The 25,537-nt window shown below is 42.0% G+C and overlaps 1 protein-coding gene across 1 annotated transcript in view; it reads right to left on the bottom strand.

Annotated features, from left to right (window-relative positions):
• LOC310766955 (uncharacterized protein) overlaps positions 1–25,537 on the bottom strand; it is a 147,104-nt gene that overhangs the window by 115,944 nt on the left and 5,623 nt on the right. The window contains exon 2 of the mRNA XM_083623599.1: positions 3,330–3,431. Within this exon, the coding sequence (XP_083479725.1) occupies positions 3,330–3,431 (102 nt within the window). The remainder of the gene's footprint in view (positions 1–3,329; positions 3,432–25,537) is intronic.

Below are 25,537 nucleotides of genomic sequence, written 5' to 3'. Positions count from 1 at the left end.
AAGTACTCTTCGGAACAATGCGTTTGTTCACTCTGACCTGTCCAGGGTACTGAAAGACCTCTTTCTGACCATTCTTATTCTTTGATCTGGGATTGGGCTCAGTCTGCCAGTTAGTTTCCAGCTCTCCCTAACAGCTGCAGACTGCTGGCCTTAACTGAATACTACCCCTAACAAAAGAGTGAAATGCTGTGAGAGCAAGGTGCTAGTTGTAACTGTTCAAAAGCCCTCTCTCCAAGTATTGTAATTTGAGAGTATTGGGTGAGAGTTTAGCTTGTTTACAAAGCTATTGTACTACCAAATTTACTGTACGTTTGTGAAACACAGACGACTTATAAACAACATCTCCAGCTCCTCAAAATATTCCATCAAAGGTGTCTCCGAATTCTTTTTCGTATCACTTGGGAAGACAGGCGAACTAACGTCAGTATACTAGAAGAAGCAAAGATCACCAGTGTTGAAGCAATGACTCTTCAACATCAACTTCGTTGGATTGGTCGGTGTCTGATTATTGTCTTCCAAAGCAACTCCTCTGTTCCCAACTTAAGAATGGAAAACATAATTGCTGGACATAAAAAGAGGTTTAAAGACACTCTCAATGTGTATAAACACTGACAACTGGGAAACACTGGCCTGCGAGCGCTCCAGTTGGAGAATAGCCTCTACTAAAGGCGTCATGGAATTTGAAGAAGCATGAACTCGGGACGAAAGGGAGAAACGAGCTAAGAGGAAGGCATGTTTGGCAAATCCTCACCATGATCAACTCCCACCTGGAAACCTATGCCCCCTATGTGGAAGGATGTGCGGATCCAGAATTGGCCTCCACAGTCACCTATGGACATGCTGTTAAGACCATATTCATGGAAGACAATCTTACTCGGCTACAAGTGATCACCAAAGAAGAAGAACTCAGAGTGGCCAATTGAAATTAATGAACACAACTAAGTTAGGTTCATTAATTTCAATGGGTCTACTCTGAGTAAAACTGAGTTGAATACCACCCAAGTTCTCTGAATGTTAGAAAGAGTTTGGTGGCCTTTGTTCAGTTTGCCTTCTGTTTATCTGTCAATACTTAGACCACCCTTATACATTTGTCCAATGTCTCCAAATTCTATGCACCTATGTGAAGCCACCTGCATATTCATGGGGTTGGACTAGATGACCCCTGCGTTCCTTTCCAACTCTACAATTCTATGATTCTAAGCAAGCAAGCCAAACAGAGCCACTAGACAAGGCTTTTCACCTGTGCAATGGAACTGACCCATGTACACCATGCACCCTTCCCAGATCTGCTCAATAGGGCTGGGGGGACCCAGAGCAGTCACGGTGTCCATATATATATATATATATATATATGACATCTGGTTTTTGGTTCATACAAACACTCGAGGGAGAGGAGAAACTCCTCCTCTTTGCAACACAACCGGCAACACCAACAGCAGCAGAAATGAGTATACAGGTGAAATGGTTCACTTTATGTGGGAACTATTTAGTATACAATTACCACAAAAACAAGACTAGTAGAATGTTAGCAAGGAAAAAAATGCTTTTTGTTGCCACATTAACAAGGCCTCGAAAAGCATCTACACTAGTCATTCCCTGAGGCAGAGGGCATCTGCAGCTCTGTACAATTTTGGCTAAATCTGCAGCACAGATTTTTAAATGTTTTCCATTTATTTTATTACAACTTTTTGCAAAGCCTTATGTTTGATGAGGAAACAGTGGGTATGTTATTGTTCACAGTTTTGCTTGTTTAAAAAGGAAACACTCACTTTTCCAAATAGCTTCCCCTTGCCCCCACCTCCTGATGCCATGTGGAAATAGTCAGTCCATTTAAAAACTTAGAGCATGCAATGAGCTAGAGAGAGGCAAGGCAGCAGGATGGAAGCAAAAGGGTCCCTTTCCCCATCCATATGGTTCAGGTTTGCATCTTGTCTGGCATGATAATGTGATAGTTGGCAGAATTCATGTTTAGAGTCTCAAGCAAATAACAGCCAATAAGTTGTAGGTTTAATATGCACGTGGAGATGTTCGTAGTATTCCAGACTGGCTGATTCTACAGCTGCAGTCAATCCAAAGTTGCTGCATGAATCCTTGTACGATGGAATCCCTGATAGTGAAAGTAAACTGGAGGCCCTACCCTGATGTAAGTATCCCCCATCTGCTGCACAGGTGTAGCCTAAGTAGTCAATCAGGATATGTAACATGCATTTGTAAGGAAAGTGGAAAATTAAACTGTATGCATTTCCTTCCTTCCCTCTTTCTATCCACATTATTTCACAAAGAAATCAGGGAAATTCATAAGCACTGTTTTGTGCAGATTTCTTCTGTCAAAATGGCTCGAATGAGAGGAAGCATGGATATATTAACAAATCCACACTATCAACGTCTGAATGACATTACTTGTAACCAGCAAGCAAGTGCGTACATTCAAACATTGGAAAGAAGTCTGTAGTACAAGCAGTCTACTGGGAGCTCTTCCTTTCCCTTCCACAATGCCTTGGAGGAGTCTTTCCCCTTTCCTTTCTCATTATTCTTAGCTCCTTTGGCTAGGTAATATTAAGAAGTGCACAAAGCATGGGTGCCAACTCCCTGGGGCCCTGGGTGTCAGAGCATCCACAAAATTCCCCTTGAAGGGGCCAGGCACCTACAAATTTTGGTCCCAGGGCCATGTAGTCTGCATGGCACTCACAGTTGTGGGGGCTGGCACTCCTGCCACAAAGTCTACTGCAGGCTTCACGCCTACATGGTGCAGCACTAATTGGCATTTTAGTGGATATACAGACATTCTTGTGATCAAGGACTGTTCATACTATAAACCAGTGGTGGACAATTAAATGGTCTATGGTTTGAGCATTGCCCAGTTGATCTAATACACAATGCCAGATGTCCATGTATCTTGTGAGTCTGCTGTGAATCATACTATTTGTGCAGTTGTACAATTGTCTAGCAAACGAGTAGGGCAGTGAGGAATATAAAGCAAAAAAGAAACAGACATACCTAGATACAGACATAATCTTCTGTACCACACTGTGTGTGTATGTGTGTAAGGCACATAAAGGATGTAATAATCTCTGACATGGATATAATGAAGGTGCAGAAAGTTGAACAGATGGAAGGAGAGCTGGATCATGATCAATTTCCTTTATGTCTTCTACATTTTCAACCTATGTGTAATAAACGTGTATGGCAGGCACATGTTTAATTAATAATGTGGTACATTTATAGGTAGACCAAATATATTTCATAAGATAGAAAACCGTCACAATGATGTGCAACAAAATGTATGTGATATCCTCTAGGCAGGTATTATTTAAGTGCTTTGAACTTACCAGCCAAGACCAGTTCAGAAGAAAGAAGTCAATGCAAAGGAAACCGTGGCTACAGCTGGACTTTGGCCACTCTACTGGGCTTCTCAATGGAACATGAGATACCTGCAGACAAGGGAAAGGAACAGACTTGATTTTGCTGCCTCTGTCTCTGGCAGCAATGTTGCCCTCTGCAATCGGAGACAGGCAATGTTATGAAGAACTGTGGTCCAGCCCACTTCCCATTCCCTTTCTGTCCTTTAGTCCATACAGTGGCCACAATGGTCATTGTAGGTCTCTTGTTTCTAGGGTTCCCCATCCCAAATGTACCTCTCAGTTATAGGATACATCTCCACCTAGTGGTACTATTTTTTCCTTACAAAGCACACAGTGCATGTTCATGCTGTGATATGTGAAGCAGCCCACTGTTCAAAACTGGCAAGAGATATTCTTCATAGCAGAAGGCAGATAGATAGAGACACACATATATCTGATCTGTAGAGTATTCCTTTTTGACCCCAAGATAAGAACTGTACGACATGACAGAAAGTGTCAGAATCTTTACAAAAAATAACTCCTTTAAAAACAAAATAAATAAAACTATCAACAAGAATAGCAACTGCTCAAAATTTATCTCAGAGCTGCCAAGAAGTGAACATTCATGGGAGAATGTTCTGTTGTTTTCAATGTTCTGTTGTTCACAAGGTGGACACAAATGCATACAGTTGGATGCTGACAACTTGACACATGTCTAATGAATCTAAAGCATGTGCACACACACACGCACAAACACACAAATTTACTAGGACTAAAAAAAAAAAACCTTAAAAAAACAAAAGCCCTTCCAAACAAACCACTTCAAGAAGATTTAATAGCTATGTAGGTTTTTGTGTACCTTAAAATACCATAGATGCTTTGTTAAAAGTGACAGTTAACATCTGTGTTGAAGATGCTACATTCTAACAGAGTGAGCTGCCGTTTGTTGAGTCCAGTGAGCAGATGTTGGAGGCCTAATGCATTGGTGGCAAAAGGCTACAGTGCTTTAACCTTCCCCATCACTTCTGTCTAACACACAGCAGAAAAGGCTTTAATTTGACAGGTTGGCTGGGATATAGAGAATTCAGCTCTGGCCACCTACAGAAGGGCCAAATCTAGTCATGAGAAGAGTAGTGTGGGTGGAATGAAGCAGCGGGTGAGAGTAGTTTGCCGTCTTGCACTAAGTGGAGAGCTACATATACTGTTTATTTCTACAGAGATTTAAAAGGGTTCCTATTGGAAGTTAATTAAGCAATTAAGCCGATTTGTTGTTTAATGTGCAAGGAAATCTTTGAGTAAGGTGAGTTGGAAAAGGAGTCAGCAGCTCCTAGCACATTTTGCCTGTGCAAAATGTTTTAAACGCCTTTTTCTCCCTGTGGTTGGGATGATGCAAGAGAGGAGAATTAAAATGAATGCACAACCTAATGGCAATTCTCATACAAGCTGCATGTAAACAGAAACATCAGCACAAAACTTATGAATCTTAATTTGTGCCACTGAGCTAAAATTTGTATCTTTCTGCATTAAAGGAATATAGACATACAGCACTGTGTAGTGTCTACTTGCAATACAGAAAGCTGACATGGTCTTTCCAATTTATGGGAAAATTGACATAATTTTGCAAAAAAGGGGGGTGGAGAGGGAGAGAGAAGCAAAACCACTTGTGAACTAGATTTTGCATAATGGGATTAATTTGGTTGACTGTCACATCAGCTATGCTGTAGAATGCAAGTTAATCACAACATCGATATGATTTTTAAAGAAGAAAGAAAAATAGGGGGAAAGGGAGGAAGAAAAGGTATTTTCCTCCCTTGTCTGATTCTCCTTTCATTTTAAAATACTTCCCGTTTCTACTGTTATGTGGAAGTGCTATGACAAATAATGGAAGTCTGTTTTGCATTGGGCCCAAGAAGACTGAAATGAGCTAGAGCCGGCCTCTCTGGTAAGAAAATCATCAGCTTTTCCTGGATCATGTAAAATGGTTTTGCGGTAATGCTCTTAGCCACGCAATGGCTCACTGTTTAATTTGATAACCAAGCTTTCTGCATTTGTCAGGAAGCATTGAAATGTCACCAACGCATGCTTATCTGAAACTTTGTGTTTCAGTTGTCACAGAATCCTGTCATTGCTAGGGCACTTACCTTGTCCTTTAGGTGGATGTGCCTGTACTGTGCCCGTACTGGCTGCAATCAGCAACTAGGCCTAGCAAATGTGAGCAGGTGAAGGTGGCACCAAGAAGCCAATTCTAGGGTTCAAATGTTGTTTGTGTCAGACTCCTTTCAGGATCTGCATCTGGGACTATTGCCCTGCATGGCCAATGGATACCCAACTTCATATTTCAAATACAGCCATAACTGGTTCTCCCAACGTAAGATTACTCATATGAATTGTATGTGCACGTGTACCCATATCAATCTTTTCCTTTTTTACTGGGGTTGTGAAAGGTTATTCCAACAGCCCCTTGTTCGGCTATTGTAGTATCCCATTGCTACTGCAAGAGCAAATCATTTCTCTTTATTTTTGTCCTCACAGAGTTCAATTGTACTTTGACAGAATAATTTCTTTGCTTAAGTGTTTTTCAGAAGAAAGCTCACCAGGAAGAGAAACACTGCAAGGCGCAGAAATGCCTTAGGGTCATGTAGCAGGGGTTTGTGAAATCATTAGAAGTTGTGATTACCTGCTAGGATATTTCCATGTATCCTTTGCTGAATTCACTTAGTGGAGGAAACTCTGGTATTTTACACAGGCTAGTTTAAAGGAGAAAGTGATATGTTGTCACATACTGACTGTCTCTTACACAGGCACATATGTGAATAAGAGTAGTAGCTGAATGCAAATGGATCTCCCCATACCAGGGATGGAGAGTCTGCAGCCCTCCAGATGTTGTTGCTCACTCATCAGCACCAACCAGCATGGCTAATGGTCAGTAACGATTGGAGCTATAGTCCAACAACAGTTGGAGGGACACAAGTCTCCCCACATCCCTATGCTAGATAGGCAGAACAGTAGCATCAAGCTGTGGTCCTGAAAGAGAACTCAGAAGTCAGGTGTAAAGTTCCTGCTTTTGCAGGTAGCCTGACTAGCTATTTTTGTCACAGCTGGAACCATCAGTGAAGGAAGATGGGAGAATGTCAGGTGTGAGGAGGCGATCAGCCGAGGAAGCAGAGCAAGGCTCAGTTCACTACTGAGAGCAATTGAAGGCTAGAGACAGTATGACTCCACAGCAAACGAGACCCACAAAATAACAATGGATAGGGAACTGGTTACAGGTGGGGATTTAGTTAACTAATGAGTGAAGTTAATTAATGAATAGAGGAACAGAATTATGAGGGATTCTGTAACTAAAAAGGAGTGGACATGATAAGTGTGGGTGCTCTTTGGTGAGAAAGGTCCTGGAGGAATAAGGGACTCATCCAACCCATCCATCCATTCAGGATTGGCACTGTCCATAGGAAATCCAGTGGCAGCAGACTTAACCTAAACTTATAAGAAGACTGAAACCTTAATACTAAGAATACCACACCAGAAGGAAAGGAAGACAGAAAGTAGAAAGTCAAGCTCCTTCTGGCCTATTATTATAGTCAGCATGACCTTGAGTGAAAGAGATAACAGAACCAGTCCAAACAAGCTATTCAGCTTCTACAAAGGAATAAGCCAAACATCAGGAACCTTCTGTCTGTTTTTTAGACAGAATAGAAACTTGCTTGTCGGCTAGAAACCTCCAGTTTGCACTAGTTGTATCACACAGAGAAGCTTCCAGAACCCTCCTGGATCAATTAGAATAGGAAAGATATCTACATATCAGATCAATACTTTCTTCACCAAAAAATGCAACCTGACATCTGAGGGGATGCTGACCCATAGCGAAACCCTTATACTGAGGAGAAGGCAATAAAAAACTCTTACATCAGGGATGAAGGAAGCAGGAAGGAATGAAATTATGGGGTGGGAAGAAATGTACAGTTGAATTCCAAAAGACGTTTAAGGAAAAGGAAATAAATTGCTTATGGAAATAGACAAAGAAAAGAAGAGAGGGTTTGAGGCAACCTCGCTGCAGAGTAGTGTTGAATAGGTGTGCTCTGGTTGTATTCTTCATACATTTACCAGTTTGACTATAAATAAAGTTAAATCTTAAAAATGTAAGAGTAGACCTGCTGAACCAGGCCAAAGGCCTATCTTATACAACAGCCTGTTCTCACAGTGGCCAACCAGATGCCCATTGGAAGCCCACAAGCAAGAACTGAATACAGCAGCTCTCTCCCCATTTGTGACTCTCAACAACTGGTGTTCAGGGACAGCTGTAAGAACAAGCCTGGTCTGCAATGCTCTGCATCTTTTCAGTTTGACTGGTTCTATAGGAACAAAAGTACAGTATGTTAAAACAAAGCTATTTCTTGCCCATCCACTCTAAAATGGGAATCTAAAAATGGCTGGTAACTTGTTTCATTTTCACCATGGTACATAAAATGTTCAGGCATAACAGCTCCTTCAGAGAGGATTAAGCTTACCAAATATTACACAGATACACCCAATAGTTTTCATGCAGGAAACCTTAAAGCTTGACTTTTAAAACAAGGTGTTTTCATTTTCTGTCAGAATTGGATCCAAATTGCAGACATGGTCAAGTGTTCTGAGGGAATGAAGCCTGCTAAATTTTTGAATAATAGCTGCAATGCTGGTCCTTCAAGGATAGACTTTCCCATTTTGGATGGGTACAATAGGAACTCAGCTAGACTGGTAAAGAAAAAGCGATTTGTAAGTTTTGCATATGCGATATAACATTTCGCCACCAGATGGCGTTGTGGAGTCCTATTCGTCTCTACCTGTTTTCCCTGTTTAAATTTACAACACATTTAACTGAAATATTTATTTGATGTGTCTAAATCCAGCCTAGAATCAATGTGGGTGAAGGTGGCAATATATGAAAAAAGAAGAAGAAAAGAGCATGACTCCTCAGGAAAGACAGGGGTGGGGGAAAGATCACACACACAAACCCCCATGTAAGGAACCTGTTACACCAACAATTGTTGGCGGGGGTGGGCTTCTGTCCTACCCCCATGGATTTTTGGTGATACAACGGAGATCTGTCAATAGACTTGAATAGAGGATGGCATTGTACCATCTGAAAAACAAACTCAGTTTTTAATTCCTCGACTGTGAAAGGATTGCCCTTGGGAGATAATTCACTGTGATTAAAAGCTAGGCCTGTCTGACAAAACAAAAGATTTTCTCTATGTCTCCACCCCCTTCACTTCTGAGCTCTGGGCATTTCCCCAGTCAACTTGGGCTCCCCCCCCCCCGTTCTCATGGGGAGGGGTAGGATGGGGGAGGGAGGAAGTGTATTTTTTGGACAACTGATGCCACAGAGCCTTATTTATTAACACGACAATCCAAAACGTAAGAACCTTCCCCAAATCACCTTGATTCACACACCTCTAGGATATAGCATGCCCCCCCCGCCTCTTATTTTCCATGGCTTCTTTGCTCTCTGTGGGCATCCTGAAGAGGAGATTGTGCCATTGAGCACTTTGGTTATAATGGACTTGAAGAATGTGCTTAGGAAATTGATCACATCATGATTGTGGTGACAGTGAAGAAGAAATAAAGGGCTGGTGGCATATCTGTGGGACTTGTGTTTGTAGTGTATCATGTCAGCGATGCTTTAAGACCCTCATATCACTGAAAGGCCTATTAACATTCGTTCATTTCTTTCTTGCATCTCTCTCCCTCCCCCCCCCGCCCTCTCCACACTTTTCAAGGAGCAGCACATACTATCCAGTACAGGCTCACACTGACTAGGTTAAACAATTACACTACACTAATTGGCCTGTGTCGGTCTTGATGAGTAGGTAAACAAATGCTGCACGGGAAAAGCTGAGACAAATTGTATCTAATTAAATTGATGAAAAAAAGTGACAATGACAACAAAGAAAGCAACATTCACAGTTGCAAATCACAATGCTTATGTGAAAGCACACACCTCTTATCAAAATCTGCAATTCTGCCCTGGGTGCCGGAGAGAGGAAGGTTGATGAGCCATCCCTCCCCCACACATTCGAGAAATCCCTTAATTATAGCATATAAAAAGCATTGGCTACCATCTATGTTCAGCCATATGAGCTCCTGTGTGTGTGCTCCATGCATATACAATATGTGCAAGTGAAAATAGTGGTGACTCGCCCACATTGCTAAAAGGAAAAGGTTTCTCATTTGTTCTTGCAAATTACCTCCTTCCTCCATTATATATTTACAGATGCTTCAGCTGTTCCAAAGAAGCAGCAAAAGAGGAAGCACAATTGTCTCGTGCTTCCTTTCCACCTGCTTCTGAACTTCATCAAAATAAGAGCGATGTGCACTCTTGCCACTACAACAGAAGAACATGCACCGTCCACTTCAGACGAGTGTCTCATATTTAATCTTTCTTGGAATCATTGAATTGGCTTTAAGTATTAGGGCTAAAGTCAGAATGGCTAGCTTTCAATACACAAGGGGAAAAAATCTTCTCGTTTGCCGTTGCAGTTGCCCACCTTGCTCTATAATAAATGTGAACATTTAAAGTTCACAATTGCTTTCAAATTTTAAGAATAAAAAAATATGCAAAATTAATTTAGCTTTCTAGTTTATTTTGAATTTGGAGAAGGCTCAACTCAACCAGATTAGGACTGATACAATACTTTCTTCAAGAAAGATAATTGTGTGTCTTCTCTGGACCAACAGCACCAGGAACATGGCACCAAATCAAACCCTGAGCTGATTTAGTCAGTAGCCGTATAACTCGCTCACTTATTTATTTACCAACCACTTTCCCAGAAAATGTCTCAAGGTGAAATATAATAAATCACATACCATTAAATACAATAAAAGCAGTTTGGTAAAAACAAAAGCAAGCATCAGAGCACGAAAACAGATATCAAATCACAGCTCAAATACCACCCTAAAGAAGTTTTCAAGCAAGCAATAATGGACTCATGTCTAGGGAATTAAAGTGGCTCTGTGGGTGCCGGTTTTCTAAATATTCACTGGAGGGGTTGGTAACTTACAGGCCAAAGATAACTGCGATCAGATGCTGGCTCCCTGCTCAGCTTCCGCCACCAGTCCGAGAAGGGAGTTACAAGCGGTTCCATCTAGACATTGCTGATAATTCTTTAGTTTAGGAAGTCATGTGCTGCTACCTGGTAGCAATGGCTGTCATAAAGTTTCCAGAGCTGCTGCCTGGTGAACTTGTCCCTGAAGAAGGCCATCAAGTTTCTCCTACTACCAGCCAGTGTAGTGTAGTGGTTAAGAGTCTCATAATCTGGTGAACCGGGTTCGTGTCTCCGCTCCTCCACATGCAGCTACTGGGTGACCTTGGGCTAGTCACACTTCTTTGAAGTCTCTCAGCCCCACTCACCTCACAGAGTGTTTGTTGTGGGGGAGGAAGGGAAAGGAGAATGTTAGCCGCTTTGAGACTCCTTAGGGTAGTGATAAAGCGGGATATCAAATCCAAACTCTTCTCTCCAAACTCTTCTCCATGTCACAAAACTACTGGTCTTCACCCTTATTTTAGTACCCTGCCAATCTGACTTTGGATCCCAGCCTTCAACCTTTCTCTATGCCTACTTGCTGTGCATCCGCCTATCCTGTTCAATACAGTGGTACCTCGGGTTACAAATGCTTCAGGTTACAGACTTCGCTAACCCAGAAATAGTACCTCGGGTTAAGAACTTTGCTTCAGGAGAAGAACAGAAATCGTGTGGCGGCAATGGGAGGCCCCATTAGCTAAAGTGGTACCTCAGGTTAAGAACAGTTTCAGGTTAAGAACGGACCTCCAGAATGAATTAAGTTCTTAACCTGAGGTACCACTGTATATTCACTCAGCTTATATAACCTGAATCCTTGCAAGAGAGATTCCAAGGTCCTTGGAGGAGGCAGTAACTGGTGTGCAAATCAGGAAAGCACTTGTAAATGGACGAAATCAATGCCAATTCTGGCATTTGAGACAGTAAATCACCAAATAGTGACAAATTATTTGCAATACCTTGCTTGGGTTATCTGGATTGGCTCCAGATAGAGGTGGAACTCGACATTTTGTTGGCAAATGTGTGATCCCAACCATTATTATTTATCACCAGGAGCCTACAGGGCACTTTACAACATAATGCAACAATGCATTGCAGAGATGGTGGGCAGACATAGACCAAATGTTGCTTGTGTAGGAGGATCAGCAGATGCTGAATCCCTGCCATGACCATCTGATTCTCCTCAGAAAATGCCTACTGGGCCATATTTACGTATAATTTAGGATGCTGCCTGTGGGAGGACTTAAACTGCAGGGGCATTTATAGAGTAGAATTAAATAGCCCCTGTTGTCAGTCGCTATCACCTGCAAGTGCCTTCCCACTCCCCAAACTATATTTATGAAGAGAATCGATTATGGAATTCTGTGCTTCTCTCATAACATCTACAGTTCTTTCTGTGGGGCATCAGCAGAGTTGAAATAATTGGGGAGTATTGTTCTGCTACTTGGAAGTTGACCTACATTGTCCCACAGGCTTCAACATTATCACCACTGTTTATGTCCTAGGATGTTCAAATGCACCTTTTAAAAAACACAAAAAAATGACAAATAAAGCTTTAAAAAGAAGAAGAGGAGCCATGGCTGTACACTATGCACTGCAAAGTCCCTTCTGCAGTAGACCAGGCCTGACAGTGCCCATAGGACTCCTATCTATGTGTATACTTACGTCAGGTTTTCTGAGGCACCACACACTGGGTCTCAGCTGCTCTCTCAAAAACCTCAGGTGTCTCTATCACACCTTACTGATTACTTTATCTCCCACAACAGCAGCAGCACCTCATGCAGCAGAATATCACATGTTTCACTCACATCTAAATGTGCTTATTCTCCTCAGTGAGCGTGCAGTTCTAAGGCCTCTTCGCTTTTACCTCAGCCAACATTCATTCACTCTTCCTTTTCTCCGCCAGACACAACCGTCTTGGTTGTCTAGGTTACTTGCTGGTTGCCGCCCATGGCTCTCTTTTTTACAAACAAACAAACGAACAAACCCTGCGACTTTACATTATTTATTATTTCAACAAAGCTGTGAGAGATACTGATTTGGCAAAGGTAACCCTGCAAGTTTCATGGGCTTGAGTCTCCAACACATAAGCCATCAACTGTCCAGCTACTGATAGCTGGCTTAAGTCAAACACCAGCTGCATTAATATGTGGGCTGATTCATTAATTTACAGCTAAGCCTGAAAAGTAGAGAGGGGTCTGAGTTCCCTCAGATATTACTGGATTCCAAGTCCCATTATCCTTGATCATAGGTCAGACTGCCTGGGGCTGATGGGAGTGAGAGTCTAATAATATCTGGAGGGCCTAAAGTTCCTCACCCCTACTGTAGAGAAATCATCCAGGCTTCATATTAAAAGAATGCTTGGCAAACTGATGTGCAAATAAATAACTGATTTTTGCAAGGATGCTGTTGGAAAGACCTTCTTATCAACCATATCTCAAGATAACAGCGGCAGCAACAACAATAAAATGAATAAACCAATTTAATAATAATAATAATATTAAATCAAGCCTGTTGCATTCCTAATTTTAATGAGGAAACAATAAGGAGGTGATAAGCTGGCAGCTGCATTTTTAGCTAACATTCCTCTTTTTAAATTTTACCTCAGTGGAATCAGGCTATATTGGTGGGTAATTTTCCATGACAAAAGATGAGGAACTCACCAGCAAATTCTCTTCTGCTAGTTGTATTGGCATCCCGTTCTTGCTGCCTAGTACAGTTAAGTTTTTTAGATACTTTACTTGCATTTCTAATTCAGTTATTCTTCTGAAATTTATTCAAAGGATTTATGCTTATGAAATTATAATATAATGCTGCCTATATGCCAATGAGCTGCAGGCAAAGAAAATAATTTTCTTCAATTTACAGTTATGAGGCTGGAAGAAAATGATGCCTTCTTATCACCTCTTTTTCTTTGTATGTCTCTCTCTCTCTCTTTTTTAGTCTTCAGAAGGCAGGAACTGATGATGAATTCTTAAGCAGATCACACTGATAATTGTATTTCAGAACTGTCATCTCTGAGAAGACTGTCCACAGAGGTGTCGCAGTTCACTTGAGCTATTTGTGTCACTGCTTCTCCAAGAGCTCAGCCCTCAATAATATTTTTTTTAATAATAATAAAAAACACCCTAAATCACTAGGGATATTGTTAAGTCTTCTGAAAGGATTATTAGATGGGGGGATTTATAGATGACACTTTTTAACAATTAAACAGGAAAATGTTGATGAAATTAAGTTGCCATTTTGTACTGCAGCCGTAAAGGTGTAGATGTATTCAGATATAATATTTATAATATATATATATATAATTAGCTGCACAGCATAGTTACTGTATTTTTCTGCATATTAAGACGATGGTTTTTCCTAAAATATTCAAGTCAAAAATTGGGGGTCATCTTATACACGGATGGTGAATGCACAGGGGCTCTGGCTCTGATGTGGGTGGCCTGGGCTCGGGTTCGAGCTCTTGAAATATGGCAACCCTAACTTTGGGAGACCTCCCCAGATCAAAGTTGTTCTGTTTGATCTTTAAAATATTTAATTCTTAATTTTGGGTTCAAAAAAAGAGGGGCCGTGTTATACATGGGGGTGTCTTATACACGGTAATTGTGACTGGATTTTTGTTTAGAACATTCTTAAATGAAACTTTGCTGTTCACAAATAAACTGTGGTGGGGACTTTAATTCATCTCTCAGCGGCGTTTGATACCATCGACCATAACATCCCTCTGGACCGTCTTCAGGGGCTGGGAGCTGGAGGCACTGTCATACAGTGGTTCCGCTCCTTCCTCCTGGGCCGTGTTCAGAAAGTGGTGGGGGGGGATGAGTGTTCAGACCCCTGGGCTCTCACTTGTGGGGTGCCTCAGGGTTCTGTCCTCTCCCCCATGCTTTTCAACATTTACATGCAGCCGCTGGGAGAGATCATCAGGAGGTTTGGGCTGGGTGTTCATCAGTATGCGGATGATACCCAGCTCTACCTCTCTTTTAAATCAGAACCAGTGAGGGCGGTGAAGGTCCTGTGTGAGTGTCTGGAAGCGGTTGGAGGATGGATGGCGGCTAACAGATTGAGGTTGAATCCTGACAAGACAGAAGTACTGTTTTTGGGGGACAGGAGGCGGGCAGGTGTGGAGGATTCCCTGGTCCTGAATGGGGTAACTGTGCCCCTGAAGGACCAGGTGCGCAGCCTGGGAGTCATTTTGGACTCACAGCTGTCCATGGAGGCACAGGTCAAATCTGTGTCCAGGGCAGCTGTTTACCAGCTCCATCTGGTACGTAGGCTGAGACCCTATCTGCCTGCGGACTGTCTTGCCAGAGTGGTGCATGCTCTGGTTATCTCCCGCTTGGACTACTGCAATGCACTCTACGTGGGGCTACCTTTGAAGGTGACTCGGAAACTACAACTAGTCCAGAATGCGGCAGCTAGACTGGTGAGTGGGGGCGGCCGCCGAGGCCACATAACACCGGTCTTGAAAGACCTACATTGGCTCCCAGTACGTTTCCTAGCACAATTCAAAGTGTTGGTGCTGACCTTTAAAGCCCTAAACGGCCTCGGTCCAGTATACCTGAAGGAGCGTCTCCACCCCCATCATTCTGCCCGGACGCTGAGGTCCAGCGCCGAGGGCCTTCTGGTGGTTCCCTCATTGCGAGAAGCAAAGCTACAGGGAACCAGGCAGAGGGCCTTCTCGGTAGTGGCGCCCGCCCTGTGGAACGCCCTTCCAGCAGATGTCAAAGCGATAAACAACTACCTGACATTCAGAAGACATCTTAAGGCAGCCCTGTTCAGGGAAGTTTTTAACGTGTGATATTTTACTGTATTTTTGGTTTTTATGGAAGCCGCCCAGAGTGGCTGGGGAGGCCCAGCCAGACGGGCGGGGTATAAATAATAAATTATTATTATTATTATTATTATTATTATTATTATTATTATCAAAACAAAATCAAACCAAGATTTTTGAAGGCCACCCAACCTTATCATTCTGAGTAGCCTTCTGTAATGAATGAGCTTAGCTGGTTGTAAAATAAAGGTATACAATGTTTGCCTAATCCCGACTTTCTCTGGCAGGGCCATGGTGTAATATACAAACTTACACTTGTGTGCATGAAAGGGTTAACCTGAGCTCAGGTTATCAGTGAGTGTGACTTAACAGGCTCTGGTAGCCTCTGCTCCCCAACTTCTTGTTTTTTTCTTGGTTTTGCTTCCTGAAACAAGCAAAGAAGGAGCCATGTGGCTTAGGCTTCTAGCTCAGCAAATGCTGCAAGTGAATGGAATCTCTCCAAAAGGGAGATTTTAAAGCCTGCTTCTTTGCTAACCCAAAGATTGCATTATTATTTTTTTGTAAGGAAACAAAGTCCTTTTCTTTTTAAGTCATTTGGAAACTTTTTCCATCAGTGTTTTACTGCTATCAGATGGAGACTTGTTTGCTGTAACTTCTGGAAACTCTTGTGAGTCAATCATTCACTTATTTAAAAAGTCCAGCCCAAGTATTTTTATGGGGAGTGTTTGCTTAAAGACTTATATAATGCATTTAGGTATGTTATTTTCACTAATATATTCATCTTTATGCACATTTCTGCCAGATGTGTGCATTATGTAAACATTGTTTGGTTGGAAATCTGCACCACAAAATTCTGGGAGTGTGAATTTCAGAGGATCATAGAATTGTAGAGCTGGGACCCTGAGGGTCATCTATTACAACCCCTGCAATGCAGGAATATGCAGGTGGCCCAGCTGGGGATTGAACTGGCAACCTTGGCGTTATCAGCACCATGCTCTAACCAGCTGAGCTAACTGGAGTTTATGGCTGTGTTTTAGTTGTTGCATGGGGCATTTGGTAAATTTGGCTTTAAATGAGAACTGAATGGAATCCCTACTCTCTGGCAAGTGGGTTTAGAACTTCAGCCTGTCAGATACAAGCCATCTTACATTTGTTTCCAAAGAGTTCTCTTCACATAATAGGTGCTGCATGCTAGTCTTGTGTTACAGCAAACTGGGGCCCTAATCAGTAGCATAAAACACTTTTTTCATATCGGCAGTCATCCTTGCTGACATATATTCAATCCCAATGTTCACTGGTGAGCTAAAATGTGACGCCTCCTTCTTCAGATTGATATACATAATCCATTTCTGCAAGGCAAAGTTCTTAAAGAGCTGTATTGTGAAGTACACCTCTCTCTGCATTAGGTAAATAACACCATACCAGTCATTCTGTTCATTACATTCTGTTGATTATTGGAAAAGGAAACAAGACTTTCTCAGAAATAAAACCTTCCCAGGGAAAGGATTCTTTTCCTTCTTCCCCAAATTGGCTTTTAGATAGAGCTCTTCACATACACAGGCATGTAAGTGAACTTGGATTACAGGCTTGATTTTCATTCAGGGTCACATCTCACATTATAATCTCCCTGGTTATTAGTATTAATCATATCATAACTGATAAATGAGACATTAAAACAAAAGTTATATACCTCATCATGTAGGAATTTATGAGCATTTGTCGGATTCCTGACGTATGCACCTAGACCAAACACCCCTCCCATGCAGTCACTTTGCCATTCACACATTTGAAATGAAATGTTTCCCCCCCTAACATGACAATTAATAAAGCTTAGGAAAGCAGCTTAGGAGCATCTTTTTATGCTAACGAGAAAAGAGGCAACTTTTATAGATCCCTGAAATGACTGTGCCCTAGAACAGTTGGTCCCAGAAGGGAATGGCCCTGAACTTAGTCTCCAGTGGTAACCATACCTGGTGTGAGATGTTGAACCAACTAGGAACAGTGACTACAGTGCTATAAAATTCAACATCTATGTAAGTGGGCAATTGTGAAGAAAACCCAGCACGGCTACAGAAGTGTTAAATAACTATGCCCAGTGGCAAATATCCCCTTTGGGGGCAAAGTGCTTGAGAGGGTGGTAGTGGCCCAGCTTCAGGCCCAGTCATGGCACTGACTGAAACCATCTTGGTCATCCTTGTTGAGGACATTTGTCAGGAGAGAGCTGTAACCTGCCCTGGGATCTCATGGTCAATAGCATGAAAGAAATTGAAATAGTATATATGTATTTATGGATCATGGACGGATGGATAGACAGACATAGATAAATCAGCCCCTGTACCTGGTAACTGGAAATGTAACATGATTTCTTAAAGAATCGGTCCAGGGGGAAACTCAGGAATAACACGTCAGTTAGCTAACCGTATTTTCAGGAAAACTGGTACAAATCATTACTAAAGCATATAGAAGGACAAGTCTTGCTGAGGAAGAACCAGTATGGTTTCTGCAAGGAAAAGTCTGGTCTCATAATACAGTACTAGAACCCAAGGCCATCCAATGAAGCTGTATGTATGAAAATTCAGAACAGACGGAAGGAAGTACTTCTTCAAACAGTGCATCATTACACTCTGGAATTCACTAACACAAGACACAGGCTACCAACCTGGATGGCTTTAAAAGTAGTCCAGACAAACTTGTGGAGGATAAGGCTATCTGTGGCTACTAGCCATGATGGCAGTGTACTGTATCAGAAACAGCATGCCTTTGAATACCAGTTTCTGGGGAGTACAAGAGAGGAGTGTTGTTACATTCGTCTTCTGTTTGTGGGTTTCCCATAGGCATCTGTCTGTGAGTATAGGATGCTGACCCTGATGGTCTGATTCAGCAGGACTGTTCTTATGTTATTAAAATAATATTTTTAAATACACATGTATAGGGATCCTTAGCAATAATGTCAATTGTCCCGTTATCCTTAGCTATGGCTACGTGTACTGAGAGGGTTAAAGGAAAGTCCTGCTGTTTCATTCCTGGTCATTCCAAGGGAAGCTATCTCATTGCGTGAGCCAAATTCCCCACCATGTCACATTACAGATTGGCAGCAGAAGTAATCCAAGAGAAATCTAAATCCTTGCTAATCAGGAGTGCCAGCACATGTTACAAATATGAGAGTGAAAATCTGAGATGGAGCTATCCTTTCTCTTGGCTCAACGGCTTAGTGCTAACAGCTATAAACTTTAGCTAATCACCCAGGCTTGCCCATGTTAGAATGAGCAGCACTTTATTAATCAGGCTTTCTGAAGATGGTAACAGCAATTTGATGGTGTAAGTCATTTGCTCTGTCTTTATAGCCTCCCCTTCATCCCAGGATTCAGGGTGGGGTGCAACACAATTAAAACATTTAAAACAATTCTCATACAATACAGTACATCCTTAAAATTACAATCCATAAAGACCCATAGACCTACAGAACAGGCTCCATATTTTAATGCAGTAGTAAAAGTAATACTCACATTAATACTACCATACTAGTAACACTAATACTACAAAAGCCAGGCAAACAAGTCAGTCTTTACCTCGTGCCAAGATGACGTTTATGCTTCTAGAGGGAGGGCATTCCATAAGGAAGGATGACCATGGAGAAGGGACTATCCTGTGTTACCACATAATGCATTTCTCCTGGTGGTGGAAAGCAGAAGACAAGCAGGAGGCTGATACAGGGAGAGACATTTCTTCACATATTTGGGTCCCAAGTCATTTGGGACTTTATAGGTCAGCATGAATGACTTTCAATTCAGCCCTGAAGTACAAGTAGATCTTTTACAATCAGTGTTACATGATTCCAGCTGGCAACACCAGTTAACCTTCTGGCCACTGTATTCTGCACTGGCTGTAGCTTCCAGACCATCTTCCAGTGCAGCCTGATGTAAAGAACTTTACAATAATCCAAACAGGAAGTTACCATGCTGCTAGGAAGTGGTCAGACTATCTCTGTTCAGGAACAGCTGTGATTGATGAAGTACTCCATATCACCTGGACCTCAGGTAATCAAACTACACAATTGTTGGTTGAGGGAGAATGCAACCTCATCTAGAACAGACAGTTTACCCACTTTCCAGGGGCAAGAACCATCCAGCCACAGGGACTCCCATCATGTTGGGATTTGATTTCAGTAGTTTGGCACTCATCCAGCCCATTCTTCATTGCAGACACCGGTCTTGCACCTGCACGCCTCACCATACTCTGACAACTGCAAGGAGATCATTGGCTCTATCCATAACCAAGACTGGATTACTGCAATGTGCTTTATGTGGGGCTTCCCTTGAGCTTGATCTGGAGCCTGCAGTTAGTGCAGAAGCATGATTGCTGACAGGAGTGAGACCTTGTTAATGTATAACACCTGTGCTCAGAGATCTGCACTGGTTGCATTTCTGCTACTGGGCTACATTCAAAGTATTGCTATTGGTATACATAATTTAGGCAGTGCAGCTGGAGGCATGTGATTGTCTCTTGACACCAACAGCTGAATGCGATACACTTAAGTATTCTTGCCTATAGTGTGTGCATCCTGCTATTATCTCCAGTCACAGGTATTTCAGGTATTTGTAGTGTTCCAAAACCCTGTAAAACCTGTCTGATAAAAAATGACATAGGGACAAAATAAGTCAGTGTATACTGCCTTCAAATTTCTTGAATATGTTACCCCTTTCTGGCCTGAGTATATTGTTAAGTTAGAGATATCTGAAGGCTTGCAAGTCATGTTTTCCATCTGCGCCTCTCCACTGAGAATCATATTAACAGGGTCTTGATGACAATCTCTGCCAGAAGAGTTATGTGCAACTCAAAAGGTTTTTAATTTCAGCAACACAGATTGGCCTAATGAGTGTTATCCAAAACATTTAGAATCAGAAAATTCTGAAACATTTTAGCTAAAGCTTTTTAAAAAATGGCACTCACTTTTAAAATGTTCTTGAATTTAATAGAACTGCAATTATATAATAAATTAACTTATAGCTTTATAGTTAATATATCCCCCCCCGGTTTAGCATTGACTTATGATATTCCTTCCTCATAAATTACCTTTAGCCTCACACATACAAAATATCTATGGGCCTGAAAGTGATTTGCAAGCCTTAAGAGATTTTTTAAAAATAAAGTTTTTGTAATTGTCTGGTTTATGCATTTATCTTGTGAAGCTTCTTGGAACAAAGAGGGTCAAAGTTCTTTTTTCTTCAAATAAAAGTTGAGTTTATTATTTTAACACATGCCTCATGATCTCAATATTTTTTTATAAAAAAAATATTCTTGCACTTATGAGACTTTGAATAAAAATTGTGACAGTTGGCAAACCTAAAAGCAAAAATACTGGGTCATCTGCTTATGGTAATAATGCTTGCAAAGCCATGTGTGCAGTTTTCCCTTTGAAGGCTGGTTACAGCATCAGCCCTGATCCTGCAAGCTGTTCCATGTGGAGAGACCCTGGTACTCATGCAATTATTTTTCCCTGGAGCTATACTGCTGTTTGTTATGTTTAGAAATAGTAGCTCTCGACATTAACAACAATACCAGTTTTAGGTTGATTTAGTGGAAGCGTCCCTTTACAAAACAAGAAAGAATATTACAGACCTAGCTCTTGTCAAAGGTTTATCACAAGAAAAGATAGTAGCAGATTCCTCTTGTTGCTTAGACTGGTGGCCAAGTGTCAAGTGGAAATGTTTGTATTGATCATGGCCAATTGATTATTATAAGAAGCGTCTTGGCTAGTTTCCCTGTAGCTCTCAACTTAGTGGTGGCATACAGACTTAGTCCTTGTATGATATCCCACAGATTCCAGGCTCAGAATGTGTCATGGACTCAGTTATGACGTACACCAGTTTAAAGGCATTTGAAGGTACTTGAGCTATGACAAACATGGAATTGCTCTTCATACATCCTAATACAACTCTATATTGGCCCAATGCAGCTCTTATTTCTGTTGTCCCTGTAGATAAGCCATGATCAGCCTGGGGATGGCCTTTCTCAACCTTGGGTCCCTAGATGTTGTTGGACTACCACTCTACATCACTCCTGGCCGGCATGACCAAGCATGAGGGATGATGGGAGTTGTAGTTCAGTAACATATGGGGACGCAAGGTTGGGAAAGGCTGGTTTGGAGATATGTAAAAGCGGAAAGGAAAAACTCATTGATATTATTTTCTCTATTGCTTATCTAGGAACAAGTACTTTGAATAAGTACTTTGATATCAGAGAAGGATGGTGATGTGGTGAACAAGGTCTTGCTGATACTGTGATTTACACAAGCAGAGACAAGGGAAAGACTCATTTTGTAAATTTGTTTTATTTTGTTTCAACAATAGTCGTCTCAAAAATTGCCCTTTGAAATACAAGATAATAATATTGGTTAAAGGAATAGGAAAGGAAACCCCAGCTTTCTGTTCCCATAAGCTGTGTATGGCCTGCCCAGTTCTTGTGGAGTTTATCATCATAAAATACGCTTAGTGTAACCTTTTTTAAAAAGTAAATGTTTGACATTGTGAATTGCAAATGAAAAAAGATCTAGAAACATTTCTTCTTCTTTCTATGTTGAACTCAAATGTAACAAGCAGCTAGTATGAATAGTATACTGGAACAAAAACACGATTATGCACTAAAGAGGAAAAACACATCCAAACTTGTGTGTGTTTTTAAGCCAGAACATAATCATAAAGGTATTGTTTATACAGTAGTTCATTTATACTGCAATAGCAGCACCCAAAAGCTGAAGTCCATAATCTCCCCTCTTTTTTTTTGACAGCTTGTTCAGCAAGATATGATAACCTGCTACTTTCCCGTACTTCCTTTTGTGTGGGCTGCAACAGCTGCCCCAACCAGTCCTAAACGTTTGGACTGGAATTGTTTGTTTCCACACTTGCACTATGCCATGTTCTGCAAAGTTAAATTGGAATTTTTTATGCCACTCTTAAGAATTTATACCCGACACAGATCTCAGGACATCTTTAAATGGGGCATTTGGATAATCATTCAGATAATCATTCATGTGGCCACAAGCCACATGACCACTGCAGTTCAGTATGTGGTGTTCCAACATCTGGTGTTATGTACTGAGTTGAATAGGATCCAAAATGCAGCAGTCTGATTGGTCCTAGAACAATAGGATTCAGAATGCAGCAGTCTGATTGGTCCTAGAACAATGCAGCAGTATGATTGGTCCGCAGGAGCCACCCAATCCAGCTCCAGGTGGAAGTGAATCCGCAACCTGATTGGCCTACAGGAGAATCCCGGAATTAGCCAATCATGTGCGGCCCATTGTGTAAATAATGTATATAAAGCAGATATTGTGGGGGAACTTTCATTCCTCGCACTATGAGTTGAATAAAGAGCATGAAATCCACACTCGACTCAGAGTATATTTCATCTGTTTTCATTGCAAATGGAAGAAACTAAAGTCCCAGCATGGGTAAAACCTGTGCTAGTTTTTTAAAGAACTCAGCTGAACTCACCATGAACACTTCCTTTGTTCTCTTATAATGGCAATGGCGCCATTTCTGGCTGAAAAAAAGCCAGAAACAAACATGTACTATTTTGAGGTTCATGTCCTCACTCTTTCAGGGATTTCTTCATGCACTTCCAAGTTAGTTTTCTGTTGTCAAACTTGGAACCTGAGAAGCTCTGTTTAGTTTTTCTGCTAGAACTAGACCATGAGTATTTTTATTTTTTACAGATTATGGTGTTCTGTTGTGCAGTGCATGTCAGGTCAAGGTCAAGGTACCCCTGCCCGTACGGGCCAGTCTTGACAGACTCTAGGGTTGTGCGCTCATCTCACTCTAGAGGCCGGGAGCCAGCGCTGTCCGCAGACACTTCTGGGTCACGTGGCCAGCGTGACAAGCTGCATCTGGCGAGCCAGCGCAGCACACAGAACGCCGTTTACCTTCCCGCTGGTAAGCGGTCCCTATTTATCTACTTGCACCCGGAGGTGCTTTCGAACTGCTAGGTTGGCAGGCGCTGGGACCGAACGACGGGAGTGCACCCCGCCACGGGGATTCGAACCGCCGACCATGCGATCGGCAAGTCCTAGGCGCTGAGGTTTTACCCACAGCGCCGCAGTGCATGTACACACAACCAAATATACAACTCTGTACTTGTCATGCACAATACATACTTGCTTTTCTTCTTTCTCCCTCCACTCCATATTAACAGAGCTAGCACAAGGGGTTTTACCACCTGATAGAGCTAGGCATCGTAAGATCTTCCTATGTCAAGGTGAAATTGTACCCCACAAACTGGCTATGTCAAAAGCAGTGTGAAAGCCTGGATCTGTGCAGGGCTTTCAGCCCCTTGACCTAAGCCCTCCTTGGTGGTCACCTACTTTGCTTTGAAAATGTTTTAAATGACTTTAAATTACTGTTTTAGTTGTGGTCAATGCACATTGGCAAGATTTGAGAAAATATTGCTTTGCCTGTCTTTAGAGTCCCTCTCCTAGAATTTATAATATGCTCTCTATGGAAGGAGCCCACCCCCCCATATGATGATCCCTGAGAGTATACAAAAGTTTTATTCTTTTGTCCAAGGTGTCATTACATGGCTTTAACAATTCTGGAATCATAACAGCACAGAATTTTCAAGTGTTTGGCCCATCATCTGGTCTAATTGCTTGTTCTAAGGTAGAATACCGTACCTCTATCTCTAACAAGCACCAGTTCAGCCTTTCCTTGAAAACATCCAAGTAAGAAGATTGTACAACTCACTAGACTTCTTGTTTCACTGAAACATTTAACTAATGTTTAACTTAAACCTGCTTTCCAGAAATTTAAGCCCATTCTTTCCTTTCCTATTGTGCTATTGTGAACACTGTTCTTCCCCACGAGTCTTGCAAACATTCTCAATCTACCATAGTTTCTTTGTCAGTAAATGCCAATATATTGCTCGACGAATTCAGCAGCATAATCTCACTCTGGAATCAGATACAGAATCTGCTCCCCTTTCTTGTCATGTTGTTTGTTATGTGCAACCATTCAAACGTCTTCCCAATGGCAACTACATTGATACTATGCTGCCTATATTGCAAACATTATATCATGGACTGGTTGGATGCAGAGGAATGGTGGGAGGAACCAGATAGGGAACCACTCAGGGAAGAATGCTCAAAGCCTGGGCAGTGGTGGTGGGACAACAATGAGTGGTCAGAGGGAGAAGCTTGGGAGGAGGTGTCAGAAGCTGAAGAGGTAACAGTGAGCTGGGTGAGTCTGTGGCAGAAAGAAATTCAGAATCGGAGGCAGAAGATGAAGCTGCTGAGTGGGAGGAGGGAGGCCAAGAGATGAGCCAGAGAGATAAGTCAAGCAGAGATGAATCAGGCTGGTGAAAAGTCATGGGTGTCTATCCCTCCTACTGCAACAAGCTCCCCTGCTCCTGTCTCCCAGAGCTAGAAGAGGCATGAAAGGGGCGGAGGAGAGGCTGGCGGCACACAGACACAGTCTCTGATTGCTTGGGGGGGGGGGAAACCCTGGAGAGGAGACGACTTAAGGCAGCTGTGGGGAGGCAGGGACTTTCAGTCTCGGCAACTGATGCATGGGATAAGAAGACCTACTGGAGATGAGTTGCTGTACTCATTAGGCCCGATACCCAGGCATGAGAAGATCGTGCTTTTGCTAATAAAGAGTTTACTCCAACTTTGAATGGTGTGATTTAATGCCGGCTTGCTCTTTGACACATTGTAGCAGCAATTGCCTTCTGTTGACTGGGAGCATCTGATCCTGGGGTCCTTCTGAGAGCCCTCATTCCTCTCCTTTAACTTATAAGCTACTATACAAGCCAATTTAATTTTAATTTTAGCTCAGTTTACCACTGTGATAAACCTACCCTAAGAACATAATAAGAGCCCTGCTGGATCAAGCCAAGCATCCATCTAGTCCAGCATCCTCACAGTGACCAAAGGGAAGCCCAGAAGTAGAACCTGAGTGCAGCTGCGCTTTCCCTGCTAGAGATTCTCAGCACCAGGTATCCAGAGGTATACTGCATCTGACAACAGAGGCAGAGCATAGCCATCATACCCTAATATGTCCCGACAAATTAGTGGTTGATATCTGACAGAGACAGAGACAGAGCAATAAGGCCAAGGCAACAACATGAAGTGAGATATATTGGAGCAGAAATGGTTCAGATCAGAACCCATTTGATAACTTTAACTAAAAAAAAGCAGACTTCTCAACAAGAACATAAGAGCATTCCATTAAATAAGCACACAAAACATTGTTTCTAGCTCCTAAGACTTACAAACTTACAAATGTATATATGTGCCCTAACTGATATAATGGGCTTTCTTTCTTTCTTTCTTTCTCTCATGCTATAGCACAATAGCAGCCAAAACTGAGACC

The sequence above is a fragment of the Podarcis filfolensis genome (genome assembly GCF_964270895.1).
Source record: "Podarcis filfolensis genome assembly, chromosome: 7".
Classification (NCBI taxonomy): domain Eukaryota; kingdom Metazoa; phylum Chordata; class Lepidosauria; order Squamata; family Lacertidae; genus Podarcis; species Podarcis filfolensis.
The sequence above is the reverse complement of the archived record's forward strand: the minus strand, read 5'-3'. Positions and strand labels throughout refer to the sequence as shown.